Genomic DNA, 23,451 nt, shown 5'->3' on the forward strand with positions numbered 1-23,451 from the left:
TCCTGTATTGCTGCTTGCAGCTTTCTCCAGAACCACTGTACCCCAAAATCACTACAGAAGGACCCCAAAGCACTTAATGTGCAACTGCGTGTGCCGTCTTTTGTGCATGTGGGTAGGAGAGCCAGAGCAGTCAGAGAGTCCTGGATTTATAAGTAAACCTGGAGGGTATAGTAGAAGAAAAAAGACCTGGACCTTTTGTTCATTTAGTTTAAACAATTAGTTGAGGTTTATTCATTCGATAGAACAAACTCAGGAGTTAACACGATCAGGTTAATCCAAACCTGGTTTAAAATAGCTTCACATGTAGGACTACAAACCACAGACCTGAGGTGTGAAATGGCTCAAATCACTGAAGGACAGAGATGTTTACAGCCACAGAGCAGCAGATATAATGTATAAAGAGCAAAAATATAATCCAAAATCCAACCTGTTATGTATGTGTGTGTTCTCCTACTGTATGATTTTAGCAATGGGATTTTAAGATGTGAAAAAGTGATGTTATACATTCAGTGGTAAGTAATATTAGACAATGTATGAACAATTCATTTGGCCAGATTGATTTATTTAATCCCAATATCATATAGGGCAACTGAGGTAAATTAATGTCAAAATGGCGGCTACAGACCCTGATAGGGTTGCAAAGGATCGGAACATTTCCACCAAGTTTGCAATGGAGGTTAAGCTCAGGATTTTTAGGAATTATTGCACAATTTCAATATAAACAGTATACATTTTAATGATGAATTTTGTTGGGGGGGGGGAAGCAATACTAGGTGTTATGGCGTGTTAAGCCTGATTTATGCTTCAGCGTTAAATCCACGCCGTAGGTACCTACAGTACGTAGGTACGTGTAGATATGGACCCTACTGTAGCCTGACATGCACCAAAAAATGTAACTACACGTCGCGACGACAACTGTGATTGGTCCTCTAGGCTAGGGTTGGGTATCGAAACCTGGTCCCACTATACCACTACGTATAGACCACTTACGTAGGCTGCGGCGTAAGGTCTACGTGGAGCCTCTGCAGAACCATAAATAATATAAAACACTTCATGGTTAAATGTATGCCCATTTAATTGAATTGTGACCATGCACTGCCTTTGACACTCTTCTCTGTAACGTTACAGATCATTTCCCAGAATCCAATTAAATAGGAATTTAGTAAAATGACAACCCACTGCATGCACAGGGCATTCTCCCATCATGTCCAGCCCACACTACTGCACTGTCTGAGCCAAAGGGCTACATGCTGATTATAGTAGTGAAGTCTATATATATATATATATGTGTGTATGCTAATTGAGGAGGTGTAATTAATCTGTGTCCATTCATTCTTTACTGTGAAACAGTTCTTTTATAAATGAGTTGTTGACTTTAAACCCTAAGTTTGCACACAGCTCACATTGTCTGCTCAAATTTCAATAGTAGGCTGTGTAGTTAACTTACTAGCTAACTAGCTACCTCACCACATGGCACATTTCACAAAATAAAGGAATTATTTGGCAAATAATTCAATCAATTGATTGATCAGTCAATTGATATGGTAAAGAGTTAACTTCTATCTGCATACAAGCCCTATATTTTTATTTTATTCACATTATTTCCCATTCATTCCCATGTAAAGTTTCCACCTTAAATATTCCTGGAATTTTTGCAACCCTAGGCCCTGATTTTAAATTATATTTATTAGCTATACTATAATACGCCTTTTTCACAGAAGACATTTTGACATGCCACAGTAGGGAAAGCACAGGTGTAAATAATAAAACGACGGATTCCGTTTAGCTGCATTACTGTATTCTGGCTCACTGTCACACTAACATGGCTTACTGGGACTAGGGTTGTGCCGATGGACGATGGCTGACCAACATCACGATGGAGAGCCACCATCGTGATGCCACAGCCCCCACCCTGTCAGACACACACTAATCCTAGTCTCAAACTTTGCAGGCAGGCGCAGAGCTGTGGGCCTGCCCACACTGACAGCTGGCCCACCCAATCAGACATTCAAAGTCAAGTGTGTTGGTGTGCAAAGCGCCGCAACAATCACAACAACCATGGATTGCTGCTGTGGCCAACAACTGGAAACTTTATACATTGTTCGTCTGCTATTTCATCACTAAATTCACTTATGAGACTTTTTTATGCAAGAAATCAACTATGTAGAGCTCAAAAATTGTTTAAATAACACAACACACATATCCATTATAAGATTTACTGGAACCTGTGGTTTTTCGAAGTTATAATGCTCCACAAGAGATTGCGGCTGTAACGTAACAAGCTCGCTGACCGGGCTGTCACTCACACACCACGGCCACGGACCAGGAGAAGGAGAGGGAGAGCAGCGTCTGACAGGGCACAGAGATACCCATCTCCCTTTGACAGTCTTGTAAATAAATTATAATATGTATATTACAGCTGTCAGTCTTCCTCTATCATAGGCGCCGATTTAGGTTTTCCTCCGTGGGTGCTCACAGGCTCCCTTTAAAAAAAAAGTAGTCAAAAAATGTGTGCATTTGAACCTTAGGAAATGGACAGCGGTCCAACACGTACACACACGCCTATTAACTCGATAATAAAGCTGTAAAGTAGGCTATCTTTTAACTCGGGACAGCGGCACTTCTTACAAATACAGATAGGATTGGAGATGAAAGGTTTAACTGACACGTAACCGCGATCAGCGCTCACACGCTCCACTTAGCACCAACTGCAATGTTGAATTTTTAATGAATGTAGCCTACCGGCAGTCTGGCACACGTGGGGGCTTAGTATTTTCCATGGGAGAACCCACGGTATCAGCGCCTTTAATACCATTCAAATTTCATTTGCTATTTTTTATAAATTAGTTTTTAAGTAGAAAAAAATATTTATGTAAAGAGACGACGATATCATCGTCCATCGCGATGTTTTACTGTAAACATCGTCAACTGCCAATTTAGGGGACATCGCCCAACCCTAACTGGGACACTTGGCCATGTTTTAGTAAGGCCTATTGCAATTCAATATGTAACACGGTAACACATAGATAAAGCCATAAAGTGTATTTTTATGTTTTATAGTGTTTTTTTAAAAGCATAAGTTAGCTGAAGTGCTCTGCAAAGGGCTTCATGCATAACTGATATTTATAAAATGTTACTCATAAACATTTTGTAATAACATTAAGTACTGGTGAGGTGGATTAGATATTGTGTTACAATTTTGATGAAAGATGGTAACACCAGTCGAGCTTCATGGTGGAGAGTTAATACCTGGGGGTAAAATAGGAGTTGATTAGCTTAGCTTAGCACAAAGACTAAATGCAGGGGAAACAGCTAGCCTGGTCTGTCAAAGAAACTGAAAATCTGCCTAGCAGCATCAGTAAAGCTAAATATCATTTCTACTTTTACTTGTTTAAATATTACTAATTAACACATTATATCTCATTGGTTTGGAGTAAAGAAAGCAGATACGCGTATTTCCCAAAATGTAAAACCTTTCTCTGAATGCGCTAAAAGAAGCCTGTTATATAGTTACTTTTATAGCACAAGCTGCCATTATAATCGATACTGTGAATAAAAGGGTTTTCTGTAAACATTGATCCCCAAATTTCAGTTCGATGGAAACATTGTTTTTGTACTGTATTTCGCAATTGGGCACAGAATCCTCCATTCCCCACCTCCGCCTCGGAATAAAAGACAAATCTGATTATAACTGAGAGTCCAACCTTGTTTCAGGGTCTTGTTACTGTTTTGAAAAAAGAAAATATAAAATTTCCTGCAGACACATCACCAACTAATCAAGAATTTGTACCTGATTTGAAATAGTTTTTCCAAAACAATCGTACTTTAAAATGAGAAATACTGTCTTGGTAATGTGAAATCAAATTTAAACAGTTAAGGAGAGCAGCATGTGCCCTCTACAGTACACACTCACAGTGCAATATTTCATATTTCTGAGAAGTCGATCAAGTATTGTACTACGACTGCATACTCGCTTTCAGTTCCTCGAGGATGTCAGTGCCACTGCTCCAGGCAACCACTTTAGCCCGGAGAGAAGCGTTATCTTCCCGTTGTTCCAGTCTGGCCAGCAGTTTCTCCAGAGTGTAGCCCTTCCTGGGCATCACAACGTCACGCCCTCTCAGACAGGAAGTCGGGCAGAGATCATTCCCACCGTCCCCCGCGTAGAATACCCGCTCGTACTCCACACCTCCATCCGACTGCTCTGACAGATACACCTCCAGGACCTTCCTCTTACAGAGGTTGACGGGGCATCGGTCGCAGTCGTGAGAGTGGTGGCCCCGCACCTCCATGTGCCCGAGCTCATTGAACCTAGCCGGGTTGGTGAAAACCTGATCCACAGCCGCCTTGAACCCAGACGCGTGGAGGATCCACTCTATGAACATGGTGTTGGAGTCAGAGATGACTATGCAGTCGATGGTGCTTTTATGCTCTGATATGAATGTCAGCAAGTCAGTCATTCCAGCTGTGAAGGGGATGGTCTCCATCACACTGCGGACCCTTTCTGGGCTGATCTGCTGCTCTCCTGGAAGGACACACGGAGTCAGTAGGTTGGAGGTAGCAATATAAATGCCAGGGTTTCCCCCGCCTTTATAAGGTTTAGGTGCAGCACCCGAGTAGTTTTGGGCACCACCTAAGCTGAACGAATGTAGTAACTAAAAGACTTTCCTCAGATCTAATGATTGTAGTTGGTCTTCTTCAGCTTTTAAGTGTTCATATTATGCTTTTTCCCTTTCTTTTATTGTGTTATATATCTTTTTTGTGCATGGTATAGGTGTACAAAGTGAAAAAGCCCAAAGTCCCACCCAAAGGGACTTACCATCTCCAACAGAAAACGCTGTTCACCAACTGCTCCAAACAGCTCTATTGTAGTCCAGCCTTTACTTCAGAGACAAACGTGGTCACTTTGTAACACGTTATAATGCTCGCCTAGCTGCTAGCGTGGCATGCCCTCATACTCTGCTTCTGACTGGTTAGTAGTCCTTACCTAGGTACTGTCAGGGCACGCCCTCATACTCTGCTTCTGACTGGCTAATATTCCTTACCTAGGTACTGTCAGGGCACGCCCTCATACTCTGCTTCTGACTGGCTAGTAGTCCTTACCTAGGTACTGTCAGGGAACGCCCTCATACTCTGCTTCTGACTGGCTAGTAGTCCTTACCTAGCTACTGCGCATGTGCGACTCTCAACAAAGATGGAACAGAAGTGAGATGCCTCACTCTGTAGCTAAAACAGAGAGCTCAACACACAGGGTGAAAAGAGGAGCTGCAGCAATGTGCAGTACAACAAAAATATGGTGTTTTTTGAAAATTAAACCTTGTAAACCTATTCTGATATAACCTCTAAATACAATTATGAACCTGAAAATGAAAATGAGCATAATATGAGAACTTTAAGTTTTGTTTTTAAGAATTTTTAAGGGGTATTTAGTTATTATCTGCTCCAGTTTTTTGCAACGTTTTAGACACATATGGAAATAATAAGGGTCCAAAATGATGTGGGAAAAAAGCTACTGAGTCCAAATGACCATAGACCCAAAACAACCCCAAAGAAAACAAAAATGACCAAAAAGAGACACAGTCCCTCAAATAGACACAAAATGTATGGGGAAATTGCATTTTTTTCTTTTAAAGTAAATGCACATTTTCTTGAGGAAGGACGCCTAAACCCACCGCCATATACGCGCACCCAAGTCTTCCACAAAGCCAAGGAAAACACTGAAATGTTAATGTAGTGTCGAATGAATAAATGGCCTACAACATGATAAGGAATTCTCACCTATGTAGTTCATCACTTGGCCCATGAACTCAGTCCAGTGGCCTTTCCTGTAGGAATTCTTCACAGAGTCTGGAAGAGTCTGACCTGGGAGGCATCTGGGAAGAGAGAGAGAGAGAGAGAGAGAGAGAGAGAGAGAGAGAGAAAAAAAAAAGATCCACAGTGGATAAAGTTAGGATTTCAGCTGTGGTTCTTTACTGTATAACGTCCTTGTAATAGTACTATTATATGAATATTTTTATAATTTTTTGCCGAAGTACAAATATACCAAACTTGTGTTTTGTAATATATTTTTCATAGCGATAGTTATTTGATTCTACAATATAGAAATATTATTTACCTAATCACCCAAGTGTCACTGTTGTCGTCGATCACAGTGTGGTCAAAATCAAACACCATCAGAGTCTTCATTTTTTCACCTGGAAAAAGACATCACTTTTGAGTGTATGGAAGAAACTGTTATTATTTAGGATCGAAAATAAATCAATAGATAGATAGATAGATAGATAGATAGATACTTTATTCATCCTGAGGGAAATTGTAGGCATCCAGTAGCTTAGACAACCATAACACAACAGACACACATATACATATATCTCACATACATAAAAATCACTCACAGAAATGTAAAGAGTTACCAATTTGTGAAGTGGTTACAAAGGTCTGGTATGGACTGACCATGTGATGCAATGACCATGATAAGGTGCTATGGTAGAGTGTGTGCAAAAGTGAACAGTGCAGGGATTGAACAGTACAATAGCTTATTATTAATGACTATGACTATGAAAAGAAAAGAATGTAAACATAATAGAATTGCTTGACAAACAAGAGAAGAAATAATAACAGGGAATAAGTTATAAGATGTAGATGTTATGACCACAGTCCTGATCGTGTAGGAGGGCTAATACAGCCTATAAGACAGTCAGGTGTACAGCAGACAAGGTGATATAATGGTAGGGGCTGACAGAGACAGGCTCATGCTGTAAAGTCCATTTCTCCCCTCCCCGCTGTGTCTTACTGTCTATTATTATCGTTAGATGAAGTTGTATTACGCATATTTGCTCGGTCATTTTAACCTCTCCGGTTTGGCCGTGACAGGGTCGGGTTAGCATAAAAAAAACGATATACTTAGCTTTCTGTCCGTAACGCTCGGCCAGCTTATCTTTTATCAGCACAAACCGTGACTGGCCACGATAAACTGTAACGTAAACAACCAACTGTTGTACCTCTTAACGCTTTCCCTTTTAATGCCGAGTGAACCACAATACCTCAATTAACCCTGAGATATTTACAGACAGAATTCTAATGACTATATAGGTAAAGTTTGAACGCACTATGTTTTAAATGAGTGATTTTTATAAGAGGTCTGGTGTAACCTCGTCTCCTTACAAGGAAACGGCCTAGCAGCCCGGCTAATCCTTCTATTAAAGTTCTGCTCGAAACGATTCAGATCAGGCTCAGGGGGAATAACAGGGATAACGGGGATTTATGTACTAGAATAATACCTCAGGTTCAGATACATAACATACAGGGTTTAGCTAGCTAGGTAAAACGGTGACTAACGGCACACTGACCTGTCTGTCTGACATTAGTCCGCCGCTCTCCGTCTTCCTCCTCGTCTTGTTGTGGTAACTTACAAGATGTCAACATTCTGAGCTCACTACCCCCAACTGCTGGTGAAGTGCAAATTAGTTTTTTGGAAAGAGTGTGTGGAGTTTTTAATGAATAATTTCGCAATAAAATTATTGCTACAACTAACGCACTCGTTGCAATATATTTGCGTTAACATTTTCGACCAAAACACCGAGTATGCAGCAAGTCCGTCACATTTATGACAACATGTACAAGCGAAGTTTACCCATAGACCCAGAGAACACTTGAAGGCATCATTCCACCCCTTTGACCACTCGGTGGCAGTAATACGCAACGTGAATGACACAAAGCAAACCGAGAAGAAGAAAACCTGTCGGTTTAGTTCCTGGTTGCATAAAGTCAAGACTCACCCTCTGTTTAGATTGTTGTTTTCTTCATCTGTAGTCTCAAACGGTGATTTCATTTCGACCGAAATGTTCAAAAGCTTCGGGACGTGGTTGGGTCTGGAGGACCAGACGTACACGAAGGCGTCGGACGACACAGAAAAGCTGAGTGGGGAGCAGGAAGAAAAGGTGGTGGAAGCACAGAACGAGGTAAACAAACAGCAACCAGCTGGCCAGGATGGAGAACCAGAGGCCGACCGAGAAGAAAACTCTGAGCTCGGCAAAGGACTCGGGGGTGAGAAAGAACTCTATCGTTGCTGTTTTATTGCTGCGAAAGAAGTTTATCTTTAACGTCAAGCTAGGACCGTTAGCCTAATGCTTCTCAGTGGCTCGAGGATTTGAGTGCCTCGATCATCGTGCTATAAGTCTGTCTGTCTGTGTTACCTAAACATAAACCCATCCAACCGGACGATTTCCCCTATCACGTTCTTCATTCTCTTGAAATATAACTAGCTAAGGTTTTTTCTTCAGCTTAATTAATTGTTCCTGTGCCAACAAAGAGGCTTATCTGACAGCAGGAGGAGCTGTCTTCTGATCAGGGGCGATTCTAGGATCAAACATTTAGGGGCGCTCAGCCACTAATTAAGGTGCGTTCCGGGCAACTCGTAACTCGTGTTTTCACAACCTTCTACCCATGAAAGCGCCCTGGAACGGCAGTCAAACCTGTAACTTACTACTGGTGAACTGGTACCAGATGGTTGTACTCCCGGTTACAGTTTTTGATGTCACACACACTCATAAACAACAATGGTGACCCCTGTTGATGCCGTACAGATGCCGGTGATTAACGGCGAGAAATAGAAATAAATAGACATAAATAGGCAACGTAAAGTAATTCTGCACAAAACAATACACATATGATTGTGTACTACTACAGGTTATGTTTATTAAATTAAGAAAATATGTTGCGGACTAGAAATCGTTAGTGTCAGCTAGCTGGTAGCCGCTAGCTGACGCTAGCTAGAAGGGTTTGTGGTGACTTTGCCTGGAACGCTACCTAGTCGTGAGTCGTGACTGGAAGTTGTAACTGACGGGCTCATAATTGTGTCTGGAACGCAGCATTAGAATGTGACACGGATACAGTACCTTGCAAAAGTGTTAAGGCGCTGACACACCAACCCGATTATCGGCCGTCGAACAGTCTGGCGAGGTTGGTGACTTGAGTCTGTCCGGTGTGTTCCGTGTCGTCGTCAGTCGGAGGAGCCGTTGGCCTTCTTTTGAATCGGACAGTGGGCAGTCGGACTCAGTGACCAATCTGATTGGTGAAGTGCTAACCCTGGAAATGACGAGCAGGATGAGCGTGACGAACGCCTTTCAAAATCGGACGAAAATCTTTTAAACTGACCTTTGTCGATCTGAAATGAAGACAGATTCTGCAACTGCACGGCCTATTTCTCTCTTAAAATGTTTTCAGAAACAACACACAGAAGTTTCTGTGAACTATTTTTGTAAAATACTAGATTGTATTCCGAACAAGCCGCCATTAAGGTCGGTTTTGAAATTCAGGAGAAGCCAGACCCATGTGACGCGTTCGTCCAATCAGCTGCCGGTTTTCATTTTTTGGGCAACAATACAGATTCGTGCCGCCTGCTGTTATGGAGACGTATTACGTCTCGCGCACGCGCAGAACGTACGCTTCCGTGTGTTTCAAGGCACTTTTTTGACCATCTCGTGGAGGCAGTCAGTATGACTGTCTTTTCTGCTGACGGTCGACCAGTTTGACACAATGTTCTAACATTCGGCAATTTTAGCTGCTTACATTTCAATTTGGGTTCTGTCTGCACCATGAAATTACCAACTTCAAAAGGGAGTAAGACATACAAACGTGGCACACAATTGGAGCAAGCACAAACAAGCAAGCACAGATGATGGCAAAGGCATCAAAGCAGTTCATGCAATAAAAACAATACAAAGGAGACAAGGAGAAGGAGAATAGTCACAAGAGGCCACATCGAAAGCACATACAAGACATAACATGGAGGCAGGCAGCAGAGAGGGAGCGGCAGCAACAATGACTATGTCACATCAAACGCACATCACATCTGACAGGTTAATGTGTGCTGTTGTAGTTGTCGGACAGCCATGTTTTAAAGTGTGTTGTAAAGGTGGAATATGTATGTACATCTTTGATAGTGGTGGGAAGTGGACTCCAGTTTTGTATCGCTGTGAAAGAAAATGATAATTGACCAACTGTGCTTTTTCCTGAATGGGATTAAAAGGTCACCTCGTCGTCGTAGTAGTATAACTTTATTGTCCCTGTGGGGCAGTTGGGTTTGCGGCACAGTCACAAGGCACTTCATGACAGACATCAGACATATGATACAAACAAATAGTCCCTACATCAGACACCGACAGACATAACATGAAGAACATACATCACACACTACAATACACTATACACCCTTGGGTATAACCAGGCCAGCTGGACATCTAGCTTATTTTGACTGATTTAAGGCTTTTATGGCTTGTGGTACAAAAGACAATTTGGATCTGTTCTTGGTCAGAAGGGGTGGGCAGAAATGACATCTAGATGGCAGTAGTTTAAAGGACAATTCCGGCGCAAAATTAACCTAGGGGTTAATAACAGATGTGTACCCACTCGATCGTTCTCTTGGACATGTTTTCATGCTAATCGAATGTGCTTGTAGCTTTAAAGAAGTTAGCGCAGACCACTGATTAGCTTACAACGCTAGTATTTGGGGTTTATCTGTTGTTATATGTGATGCGACCGATTCTACTCTGGCTCAAAAGGCCAGAGTCTTTTTGACTCCACCGGTCACTTCTCAAAGTTTCCCCCTTTAATTATTGTGTTCGTTGAAAGGCAGACCAGGAAATGAATACTCAGGATTCGTTCAGTTAAACTATAACAATCTTTAGTAAAATGATATTGCAAACGGGATATTTCATATGCATATGGATCAGCCGCTCCTCCACTTTCTCTCCCTAGCCACCAACGAAGTCTCTCCGGGTCTGACACCGGACCTTCCTTTTCCCTTTTCTTTTATTCATCTTCAGGTTCCTCCTCCCGCCATTGCGTCTGGGCCGCCAATCGGTTGGATATCACTCAGACTTTAGCGAAGAAGATAGCGAAGTTGCGCGCTAGCCTTAGGATCGCTCTCATTCTCTTCTTCTCTCATGGCCTAAAGATTGTCTGTTCCTTTAAGATATTTCATCATTCAGGAGGAGACAGCGAGGCCATCCCAGGCTCCAGGACATTCTTATTCTGAACCCAATATATTTCTAACGGTCACTCAGGATAATACAGCGATGTGAACTGTTAGGCTTCTCGTCCAACACTTTGAGGGCTTTCTTGTAAAGAGTTGCTAATGGCTTTAACGATGATGCAGTTGTCAACCTTCTCGTCTTCCTCCCTCATCTGAAGATTACATCTTCAGTTTTGCCACCAGTGCCACCAGGAAGATCTCTGATTCGGTGGTAGAGACGGCGCAGAGCATCAAGAAGACGGTGGAAGAAGGGAAGATCGACGGCATCATAGACAAGGCATGTTGCTTGTTTTGCAGGTTTGGCGGCATTTAGAAGACATCTCGTGGGTCATGTTACACACGGTTTTACTTGTTGCTGTCAAGAGCATCAATTTGCTCAACATGACTTAAGATAAGATAAGATAGATTTTATTGATCCCACACTAGGGACATTTCCCTTGTTACAGCAGCTCAAATGCAAACACATTAAATACAAGTAGAATAGAAAAAAATGCTATATATATGTATATGTATGTATGTATATATATGTATGTATGTATGTATGTGTATATATATATATGTATGTATGTATATGTGTATATATGTATATATATATGTATGTATATGTGTATGTATGATAGAAAAATTAAGTAAGAGTAATAATAGTAAAAAGTAGTTTCTACATCATGACAATATTCTATTAGAAATGTTGCCCCCGTAGTCCTTTTGCTCCATTTAATGTGTGTTGTGTGTGTTGTGTGTGTATTTGCAGACTTTCCTAGGAGACTTTCAAAAGGAGCAAGAGAAGTTTGTCCAAGAGAAGAAGGCAAAAAAATCAGGTACAGTTAAAAAAGAGCAAGAATCTTCTTTACAACAAAGTAATTAATTACAGACCAAGTAATCTCTCTCAAATTATTTTTAATCTGGGAAATTCCCCCTTGCTTTACAGGGCAAACGAGCTTCCAAATAAGCTGGTTTGCTGTGGGGAACAGTACGGGAGATTTCTAGGAATTCTAGGGTCTTGATGAGAAAAGGGGGGAACAGTGGAGAAGTGTCAGTAATGGTGGTAATGTAGTAACAGGGAAACGAAGCAGTGATGTCACTTTTTCTTTTTTGAAGTGCTCATATAATGCTCATTTTCAGGTTCATAATTTTATTTAGAGGTTGTACCAGAATAGGTTTACATGGTTTAATTTTTATAAAAACACTATTTTTGTTGTACTGCACATTGCTGCAGCTCCTCTTTTCACCCTGTGTGTTGAGCTCTCTGTTTTAGCTACAGAGTGAGGCATCTCACTTCTGTTCCATCTTTGTTGGGAGTCACACATGCTCAGTACCTAGGTAAGGACTACTAGCCAGTCAGAGGCAGAGTATGAGGGCGTGCCCTGACAGTACCTAGGTAAGGACTACTAGCCAGTCAGAAGCAGAGTATGAGGGCGTTCCCTGACAGTACCTAGGTAAGGACTACTAGCCAGTCAGAAGCAGAGTATGAGGGCGTGCCACGCTAGCAGCTAGGCGAGCATTATAACGTGTGTTACAAAGCAGTTTGTGAACAGTGTTTTCTGTTGGAGATGGTAAGTCCCTTTGGGCTGGACTTTGGGCTTTTGATAGTATTGATAGAAAGTGTATTAATTTTAATGTCTACATTGAAGGTGATGCCTTTCTTTTAATAAGCTGGTCTTTTATAATCATGTTTGGTACTGTGGTGTCCATCTATTTATTTATTTATTGTATTGTCTGTGAGTATGGTACTGACCAGGGCTTAATGACTTCATATCTATCTAGCTAGCTTGACTATGTTAACTATCTATCTATTTACCTAGGACACAGTCACATTATCAGCTTCTAAAACTTGCCGACCAAGCAGCTTCTACTACCACAACTTCCCGGTGTGTGCGTGGCTGTATCTGAGAGTTAAGACTAGCGTGTGCTGATGTTTGTGTCTAGAAGCGGCGGTGCCTCCCTGGGTCGGCTACAACGAGGAGGAGACGATCCAGCAACAGATCCTTGCTCTGTCAGCCGTAAGCAAACACATCATACACTACAGTATATGAATGTGTCAACATGTCTGGGACATAGACCTTTTTCACGGCAGACATGTTGACATGTCATAGTAGGAAAAGCACAGGTGTATTCGAAACCATTACTGATGGCTGCATTCCACTTAGGAGAGGCCCTGGTATTGTGCATGCTGACTCACTGAAATATCTTACTGGGACACTTGATGGAACTGAGCCATCATTAAGGTTATCAATTTCAGCTGGGCTTTTCCTACTATGACAAGTCAACATGTCTGCTGTGGAAAAGGTCCATTATCTCTCTCTATCTCTGGAGGATAATTAGCCCCCTTTTTTTTTTTTGGTACAAACTGAGCTCTCTGACTAATAATTCTAGGACAAGAGAAACTTCTTGCGAGACCCCCCCGCTGGTGTTCAGTTCCACTTCGACATGGAGCAGATGTATCCTCTGGCTGCAGTGATGCTGGAGGAAGACCAGCTCCTCAACTGCATGCGCTTTGACCTGGTCCCAAAACAGTCAGTAGTCGTGTGTTTGTGTGTTTGTGTGTTTGTGTGTTTGTGTGTGTGTGTGTGTGTGTGTGTGTGTGTGTGTGTGTGTGTGTGTGTGTGTGTGTGTGTGTGTGTGTGTGTGTGTGTGTGTGTGTGTCCAAGTCCAAGAGAAGAAGTCTTCCAGCATTGTGTGTGCATGTACAGTGAAGAAGAAGGAGACATACTTTATTAATCCTGCAAGGGGGGAAATTACATTTTTAGTTAGTTAGTTACGCACTCTACACACAGTCCCGAATATCATTTGTTGTGCTTCGGTACTAATCGATAGCGAATATTCAAAGCTTCTGATGAGGAGCCAGCCAGCCAGCGCCACACCTCACCCGAGCGCAGTGGCATTACGCGCGGCCGCTCTGTTTCTACCGTCATTAAATCGCCTGAAAACGACACCAGGCTGCTGCTTTATAACCACACAGATCTCCGCACCTCAGACTGCTCGGTTTTATAACTCGGACTTTGTCCGTTCTCGGCTGAGATGGACAGAATAGGACGCTGCCTGAATTAGCCAGCAGCTATCGGACATTTAGCTGCTTCATCCCAATAAAACATCACGGTGGATTTCAGCCTGCATGCACATTTTTACAGGGTTAATTTTACTTGAAGTGCTCAAATTATGCTCATTTTCAGGTTGATAATTATATTTAGAGGTTATATCAGAATAGGGAGCTGCACATGTGCAATAACTAGGTAAGGACTACTAGCCAGTCAGAAGCAGAGTATGAGGGTGTGTTAGCTGGGCGAGCATTATAACGTGTGTTCCAAAGTGACCACGTTTGTCTCTGAAGTAAAGGCTGGACTACAATAGAGCTGTTTGGAGCAGTTGGTGAACAGTGTTTTCTGTTGGAGATGGTAAGTCCCTTTGGGGTGGACTTTGGGCTTTTTCACTTTGTAAACCTATAACGTGCACAAAAAAAGATGTATAACACAATAAAGGAAAGGGAAAAAGCCAATAAGCATAATATGAGCACTTTAATTATTTAAATTTTTGGATATTACAGTATTAAAGAAAAAAGAAAACAACAACAAAAACGAATATTTGAAAATTGAATACCTACCCAACAAAGGAATATGCGAATAGTGGAATATTGGGGTCCAGCCCTAGTGTACAGTATGTATTTTACACTATGCGCCTGTTTCTGCAAGCGTGTCCACCTGTGGCATCAACTTTGAAATGCAATGCGTTTTTGTGTTTGACAGTGTGAAGGAGGAGGTGTTCTGGAGGAATTATTTCTACCGGGTGTCTCTGGTCAAGCAGTCGGCCCAGCTGACCGCGCTGGCAGCCCAGCAGCAGCAGAAGGACGGCGAGGACAGAGCGGCCAGCGTTTCGTCCGAGGACGTCGTTCTAACAGGTCCGACTTTCATCCACGCGGTCATTTCACCTGTTCATACACATCATGTCAGAGCTGAATCTGCTTATTTTATAACTACTGTAGTGTGGATTTGTCCGAAATAAGGCCCTAAGGCCTGTCGAAGCTGACTCCAATTTATTAATTCCCTTCTTTCATCGGACTTAAGTTTACCAAAACACAAGGATCAGTCTGTGACGAAGAGTTCAGTTGAGCAAAGTTTACTGAGTCCAGCATAAAAGTTACAACACAATTGTGGGTTCACAAACACAGAGTTTAAGTTCCCCTAGCAACAGACATCAAGTCAGAACCCGGTCCACCAGCATCTCGGTTCGAATGAACTCCGATCTAAACTGTCCGGGTTTTTTTATTCTCTCCTCACAGGGGGGTGTCTCCTAATTTCTAGACAGAAACTGTTTTCTTTCACAAACACACACTCTAAGGTCTGGGCCTCTGTGTGGTCTTTTCCTGTTCTTCTGCTTCTCTGTCTGGTACACAATGCATTCTTATGCCATAAAAAGGCTTAGCCTATAGTTAAAGGCTTAACCTTCTATGTGTCAGAGACTTTTCCTTGAACCAGTTCCTCAATGACTGCACACAGCTAATATTCTACACTACACGTGTACCTCAAGAGCCTCTCCCCACTCACTGTATGCTTGGAGGGTCTGCTAATACACCGAGTGTAGATTCAAACTCCAGAAATGTGTGCATGCATTGTCTTTTCGACAGTGTGCTGTTTAATTTTTTTTTATAACTCACCCGTTTAAATTATATCAGGGCTAGTCTCGCATTGCCAGACCTTCCTCCACAGCCAGACCTTCCTCCACAGCGCTGCAGAGGAGGGTCTGGCTCGTCCACACAGCATTCCGGGTTGGTAGAAAAACGTTCTCTCGGTGCCTCTGCAAAATAGCCTCGGGAAGGAACTTTTGGTGGAACGTGTGTACGTTCGAAAGTTTTAGTCGTGCAACAGAAAACTCAGATAGGACAGATAGTCTAGCTAGCTGTCTGGATTTACCCTGCAGAGATCTGAGGAGCAGTTAACCATAGTCCTCACAAATCCACCAGAGTTTAAAATTCCAACACAAAGGAAGAGGAAGGTGACGGACATCCGTCGATATAGACTAATATTATTAAGGTTTAAAGGCGCAAACTGTTACTATCTACACGAGATAAGGTATTTTGGTTTTAAAAATGATTTTTCATTTAACCAAGTATCTGCATCATAAATACATTTCTGGCATTTGTAACAAAGCAAACCGCTTGAGAATCGGTTGAAAATTCAGCGAGACTTGATTTTCATTGTGGAGAGACCTCCTCTCTCGATAGACACACATGCATTAGAAGGTGCGGCTACTCCAGGTCGACGTATCGCTCCAATGAACAGCAGCGGCAAATGCATTATCTATATATATACATACATACACACATACACACATACACACATACACAGTACCGGTCAAAAGTTTTGGGGTCACTTCGAAATTTCCATTCCAGTCCATTATAGACAGAATACCAGCTGAGATCAGTTTTTTTTAAGCAGTGCAGCAGTTTTCAGATTACATTATGTGCTTACATAATTGCATAAGGGTTCTCCAATGTTTTCTCAGTTAGCCTTTTAAAATGATATCAGATTAGTAAACAGAATGTACCTTTGGAACATTGGATGAATGGTTGCTGATAATGGGCAATGTAGATATTGCATTAAAGATCAGCCACTTCTTTTCTACAGCAGTTGAGAACCCTTTTGCAATTATGTAAGCACATAATTTTAAGTAATTTTAAGTAAAAAAAAAAAAAAACAATGCAACTGATCTCAGCTGGTATTCTGTCTGTGATAAAGTGGAGTCGGTGGGCGGGGGGGGGGGGCGAGGCGGAATGAGGGAGAGCTTTAGCGAGTTTGAATGTACATGTGCTGTGTTGTCTTTGTCTTATGTCTCGAGGACCCCCTCCAAAACGAGATGCTTCATCTCAAGGGGTTATCCTCCTAACAATACATTTCAAATATACTGTATATATATCTATGGTCATTGCTGTCAATGACACCCCTACTACACATACCAGGGCTGTGGTTTTCAAAGAAATCCACGGGTCATTAAATGAAGCAAACACCACGTTGTGATTTGCATATGGACATCTAATAGCACTGTATTCTTTTTTATTTTTTTGTAGACAATGTCAGACCAAAAACACCACCAGTTTCTATCGGCGACATACAGAAGGTAAGAGTACTAAAATTAAGACGTGTGTGGGTGCGTATGCATATCTTGATACTTTCCAACAACCATTCTAAAACTTAACAAAGTAGTACAGTCAGTTGCCCTTTTCTGTCCCGCCCGTGCGACTCTCAGCCACCCCAGGAGGAGGAGGAGGAGGAGGAGGAGGAGGAGGAGATGTCGACCAGCCCCGGGGTGTCTGAGTTTGTGAGCGATGCTTTCGACTCGACAGGCATCGACCAGGAGGACCTGAGGAAAGAGATGGAGCAGCTGGTGCTGGATAAGAAGGAGAGCGTCCCTTCTCCTGATGGTTAGGCTTTCTACTGATCCTTCAGCTAAATGTTGTCTCCTAGGTCAGTGGTCATTGCCGGACCTTCCTCCACAGCGCTGCAGAGGAGGGTCTGGCTAGTCCACACAGCATTCCGGGATGGGAGAAAAACGTGCTCTGGTTTATTGGCATTTCTTTAACCCTCCTGTTGTCCTCGGGTCAAATTTTGTCTGGGGACAAGGCGCTAAGTAAGTCCATTTTAAAACGTTTTTTCCACTGTTTTATGAGAGTTTTATGAGTAAACGTCCACATATTTTACAGGAACCACGCATATACCATGCATTATGTTTCACTTTGCTTTCATTTGGGGCGTTTAAACTGCTCCGTAGCTGAAGGTGTTTGCACTTTTCTGAGCAGCTGTTCCAGATGTTATCGCCCGTTCATACAGTGTGAATGTTTTAGTCGTTTGTCAGGCTGCTGCTTCACGAGACACACTAATTTATACCGCCTTAAACTCTGCGTCTTTAAACCCAAAACCTCCCGTTAGGTGAGAGTTCATCTCCACTTTTAAAGCCACTAACTTTGTCCCGCGGCGCAGCACGCCAGTCGCAGCCGCATGGAAGTGACGTCCGCTATAAACAGATAAATAAAAGACACCTTATGCATCAGTGGAGACTCTCTCTTTTTGGATCCAAGGGCTGCTACAGTGAAAACTCGACACTGCATCTGAGTTGTCGTAGGTAGTCTCATCACACAGCTGCAAGTATTTACTCATTAAATTTACTCATACTTACTTATTCAGCCAATTTGGATGTCGGAGGACAACATTGTGTGATTGCATTAATTGAGTGTTATTAAATTAGCTGATGATGGTCTTGCTTCTCCATCCAGACGAGTCAGCCGACTGGGAGAAGGAGCTGCAGCAGGAGCTCCAGGAGTACGAGGTGGTGAGCGGCTCCGACAACAAAGACGACCAATGGGATCAAGAGATCGAGAAGATGCTCCAGGCCGACGACAGCTAGACAAACGCCGTGTGTCCGTGTCCTGTTCGGCGATCTGCCCTCTCCGCACAACTGTGATTACTATCTTGTAAGCATTCTCCTGTACCGGATGAAGGTGTAGATCCAATAATAGCAAGAGAGCATCGCCTCTGCTGGAAACAAAGGGTATGTTCAGTAGGGCTGCACGATATGAGGGAAACATGCGATAACGTTGTTGAATATTTTTCAATAAACGGATATTAAAGTGGACTCAGTTCGGAATTTCTGCTGCGTTCAGTATTCTGCTAAAAAAAAAACAAATGTCATCTAACAAATTTAATGGAATATAAAAGGCACCACTAAAAAAAAAAAAAAAGTCTTTCGCGATATGTCGCAGCCTTTCCACATGTGTTTATTGCGGCAGGTGACATCGCGATAAAAAAGTGATATATTGTGCAGCCCTAATGTTCAGGCGTATTTATAAAGCGCTACTTTATTGCTCCTTCCTAAATTAATTTCCTCTACTTGCTTTCCCAAACCCCCTCTCTCTCTCTCTCTCTCTCTTTATGATGGGGAAAAGTCGCTAGAGGGCGCTCCAGTACAGTGGGTTTTATTATGGCGGGGGCTTGTTTTGAAATGACGTCACATTATTTCACACTGCTGCTTTCCGGTGGGGTGTACAGTAAAGTCTTGATATAGGTATAGTCAAATGTAAAGTTACATGTATATAAATAAAGAGGATTTTTAACACTATACTTTACTTCAAGTTGCATTCCCCTTTCATTACATCTGCTCATCTATCTTTTTGCATTTTCTATCGTGTTTTCACAAACTCCCATGTGCACGTCTGCTTTGTTTAACCCCTTATCCCTTTTTTTCCAATATGTATGTATTTGTTTTTGATTAACAAAAGAGAAAACATGATTGCATTAAGCAATCAGCCACAAAAAAAAATTATAATGAAGGTTTAAAGTAAAAAAAAATGAAAGTGAAAATGACATATTTGACCGGTTATCTGACAGTACACATGATGTTTAAGGTGGACACGAAGCCCAGAGGAACTAGGTTTTAAAATGGCAGAAACTAGTGTTTCGAACAATGCTATGAAGTCTTTTTTTATAAGGCTACAAAAACACATGGCATATATTCCTTTTTATACCGGTACTTTATAGGCATTCTCTATGAAGTCCATCCAATGACGCAGAATAAACACTAACGTAGACGTTAAAAAATAATAATAAAGAACGTGATGTGGTAAGGAGAGACGGAACGACGAGCATTGTAGAAATATTTAAATCGAAGATTTGAAGAGATCATTCTTGTGAAGGCCTTTTTGTTATGTTTCCGCAGGTGTATTTATTTTGCTTATCATATGTATTGTAACCCACAAACATTGGATAAGACAAGTTTGGCAAGTGAAACCCGGTTATGTACTGTGCGTGATCCAGGCAATAAATTACAAGGATTCCCTCATCCACTGATGTTTATCCATTTACTGTAGGTATGCTTTGATCTTTTTTTTTAGGTATGCTTTGATCATTTCTAAAAGAAAATGTACTGTTTTATTTACTGTAATGTCAACGTCAAAGAAAGTTTGGTTACACTTTACTTGAAGGTATCTACATAAGAGTGACATGACACTGTCATGAATGTGTCATAAACATTGTAAACAAGTCATAAACATTCATGACATAACGCTTCTGTCATTAAGTGTCATTTGGTTTTTGTCATGACAAGTTATGGTTAGGGTGCATGTGTCATGACTGTGTCATGACAGTGTCACGTCACTCTTATGTAGATGCCTTCAAGTAAAGTGTTACCGAAAGTTTGATATTTTGGGAAACATGCTTATTTTCTTTATTGCCAAGATCATATTTAAAGATCGATACCTCTCGGAGCTCTTTGCCATGTACTGTCTAATAAAGGCTAACCTGCTTAAAATAAAAATAAAAGTCATTTTGTGTTGATTTGAATGGAAACGTTCTTGTTCGACCCTCTCTATCCCCTCCACTGGTGTTTAAAGGAGAAATCTGGCACAAAATGAACCTAGGGGTTAATAACGCATGGTTACCGAGTCGACCGTTCTCGGGGATATGTTTTCATGCTAATCGAATGTGACCAGTTTTAGCGCAAACCGCTAATTAGCTTATAACGCCAGTTGTCGGGACACGGGTAAAGTAAAAACAAATCACTATTTCTACACCACTAACAAGGCTCAAAATAGCACCACGCTTCCACGGTTGCATAATGACGGTCCCTACATGTAAACCGAAGCATTGAGAAATTTGTAAGTGTACAGACAGTTTATTAAAAAGATAGATTATAAAGACCGTACCGTCCATGTATACATGTGGGTGCCATCTTGGGAAAAGAGTTACGACCAGTCGGACGCCATACAACCAGTAACATAGCTCCAGCACGGCGTTCGGCGTTGACTGTTTTCCCAAGATGGCGCCTGCCTGTACACGCGAATGGTTCTGTCTTTCTAAACTATCCTTTGACTGGTCACATTTGATTAGCATGAAAACATTGACTCGGTACCCATGTGTTATTAACCCCTAGGTTCATTTTGCGCCGGATTTGTCCTTTAACATCAGAAACCGAGCAGCTGCCATGATGGAGATGTTAATGTTTCAGGATGTTCAGTAATGGTCATGATGGCGATCTCTTTAGCTTCTCTGCTGTGTCCGTTAATCCTTCTTTTAGGCTAACATAAAACTAACCCTTGTTTTGTTCTCGGGTCGCATTTGACAAGTTTTCAAAGTTGTTTTTTTTTATATCAGAAATATGGGTTTCTTTCATTGAATTTTGGGTGTTTTATTCAATTTTTATAGCATTTGAAAAAAATATTTAATGGATTCTAAACTTTGACATATACCAGTCTGATTCCATCAACATTCTCTGATCCTAACTATAAGTCAAAACAGTTCATAATTTCTGCTATTTTTTTAACCAAAAAGTAAAAATGAGATCACATAAATTAGGTTTATTGACCATGAATTTAAAAAAGCGTGTGTATATATACAGTACCAGTCAAAAGTTTGGACACATTTTCTCATTCACTTGAATGGGAAAGCATGTCCAAACTTTTGTACTAGTATTTTATATACTTTTTAATAAAATATGTGACAAAAAGTGTCAAAAGCATCGGAAAAAGCGACAAAAAAGGTTCCTTTTCAATTTTGACCCGGAAGGACAACAAGTTCATGTTCGACAGGAAGACAACACAAGGGTTAAGTGACTGTCCTGGTACTAAATTAATCTAATGTATTGTTATGTCAGGTAAAGTTAATATTTAGTTTAAGTTACTAGCGATATATCAGTAAGATGCTAAAAATGATTTTAGTTGCGTGTGTGTTAGTGGGGCTGAACTGCAGTTCCCCATAGATCCTAATGTTAAATAATCCCATGTTAATGTTTACATGTTGACAGCTGTTGACAACATGATGGAGATAGTAATGTTTCAGGATGTTGCTCATGGAAAATTCAGTAAAGGACGTCCCTTCAGGTCATGATGGCGATCTCTTTAGCCTCCGTACTGCTGACTTAACTTTAGAATGGAAAGTAGCAAGTTCTGGTTGTTCCCTACCAAGCCGTTTTGGGCACCACCTAAGGTGAAAATGAATTGTTTTTGCAAAAAATTTATACCATTTGCCTAAATCGTCCTATATTATACTATCTGTGTGAATAATAATGTTCGCACACTAGTTGCAGTCTTCTCCTGAACAGAGGTGAGGAAAGCCAATTGACTTTGCTATTTCTACGGACTAGAAGAAGAAGAAAAAGGTAAACAATGCAGCATTGACGTCAATGTCAACAGTGGTTAAGATGATATTGGAGTCAATGGATGAGGAAGAACAGCTGCTTTTGAGCCCGCTTGCAAAGAAACAAAGAAAAAGGTGGAATGTTTGTCCTTTGAATAACACCAGACATAAATATGATGAGTTCAATATCCTTGTGAAACAAATGAGGATGGTAGACGAAGAGAAGCACTTTGAATACTTAAGACTGTCTGCACAACGACTCGATGACCTACTTGGTGGGATCGAGCCTTTCATTCGCCATAAAAGAGCTCATCTTAACCCAGTAAGTTTACAAGAGAGACTTGCAGTCACTCTGAGAGTCCTGGCATCCGGTTGTCCTCAAACTCGTCCATGCTTCCTGTATCCGCTTTGTCGTGCGCTGCTGAAAAAAATAGAGTGGTGCACGACCTCATTTTGACGCCACATTGTCGCGCGACAGGTCGGGAACGGCGACTGTAAAGAGGCCTTAAGTCTTCCACAACCCTAGGGAAAACACTGTGCTCAGCCCTTTTATGTGGATGATCACTCCAGGCAAAGTCCCATTCCGTAGACAGTGGTTCCCAATCTTTTTGGTATACCCCCACAGCCCTTCCTCATTTCACAATGTAAATATAAAAGTGGATCTTGGGCCCATTCTTCGTACGTCGCTAACTCACTTAGCTGGATTTGATTGTTGGCGATTTGGCATGATCTTGGATTGTTTAGTTCTTCGACGCTAATCCTGGACTTGCTGTCATAGCAACAGGTGCGCAATCTTAAACCTGCTCGCGAGCAGGCTTATTTCATGTCAACAGGATTAGATGCACATTATTTGAACGTGGTAAGGAAAAAATTATATTTCAAGCTCACTTTATTACATAATTTTATTCTGAGCCTAACAAAACTGTATTTTCCAGGTGCTTACGACGGGATCCTGCTTGGTGACGGGGGCTATTCCTGCAGGCAGTACTTCATGACGCCATTCCCTGACCCAAACCCTGGACCACAAACCTGTTTCAATACAGCTCTAGCCAGGACAAGGGCACGCATTGAAATGATCGGCAATACCTTTGGGCAACTAAGCAAGAGGGATTTAATTTCGTGTCTGAAGGGTCTGAGGGTTGCACCTGACCGGGCCTGTGACATTATTGTTGCATGTGCCATCCTCCACAATATTGCCACCATCATAAAGGAGAGGACCCCTGTGGTGGAGGTGCAGCCTGATGATGACCTCCAGCCAGTGCACTTGGACCAACCTAGTGGCAGAGCTGCACGGGACAGAATTGT

At 41.7% G+C, this 23,451-nt stretch overlaps 2 protein-coding genes across 2 annotated transcripts; one reads left to right on the forward strand and one right to left on the reverse strand.

Annotated features, from left to right (window-relative positions):
- Positions 1-3,605: 3,605 nt before the first annotated feature.
- On the reverse strand, positions 3,606-7,592 carry phospho2 (phosphatase, orphan 2). The gene is made up of 4 exons (XM_039795028.1): positions 7,347-7,592; positions 6,113-6,191; positions 5,776-5,870; positions 3,606-4,522 (listed from the first exon to the last, which is right to left on the reverse strand). The coding sequence occupies exons 1-4, from the start codon at positions 7,420-7,422 to the stop codon at positions 3,957-3,959; spliced, it is 816 nt and encodes a 271-aa protein (XP_039650962.1). The 5' UTR covers positions 7,423-7,592; the 3' UTR covers positions 3,606-3,956.
- A 112-nt stretch (positions 7,593-7,704) lies between these two features.
- On the forward strand, positions 7,705-19,855 carry LOC120555875 (synapse-associated protein 1-like). The gene is made up of 9 exons (XM_039795027.1): positions 7,705-8,043; positions 11,191-11,309; positions 11,784-11,850; positions 12,959-13,032; positions 13,406-13,545; positions 14,773-14,924; positions 17,091-17,140; positions 17,270-17,444; positions 18,294-19,855. Exons 1-9 carry the CDS (start codon positions 7,839-7,841, stop codon positions 18,422-18,424), a joined length of 1,113 nt encoding a protein of 370 aa, XP_039650961.1. The 5' UTR covers positions 7,705-7,838; the 3' UTR covers positions 18,425-19,855.
- Positions 19,856-23,451: the final 3,596 nt, after the last annotated feature.

Source organism: Perca fluviatilis, chromosome 3, assembly GCF_010015445.1.
Source record: "Perca fluviatilis chromosome 3, GENO_Pfluv_1.0, whole genome shotgun sequence".
NCBI classification, from domain to species: domain Eukaryota; kingdom Metazoa; phylum Chordata; class Actinopteri; order Perciformes; family Percidae; genus Perca; species Perca fluviatilis.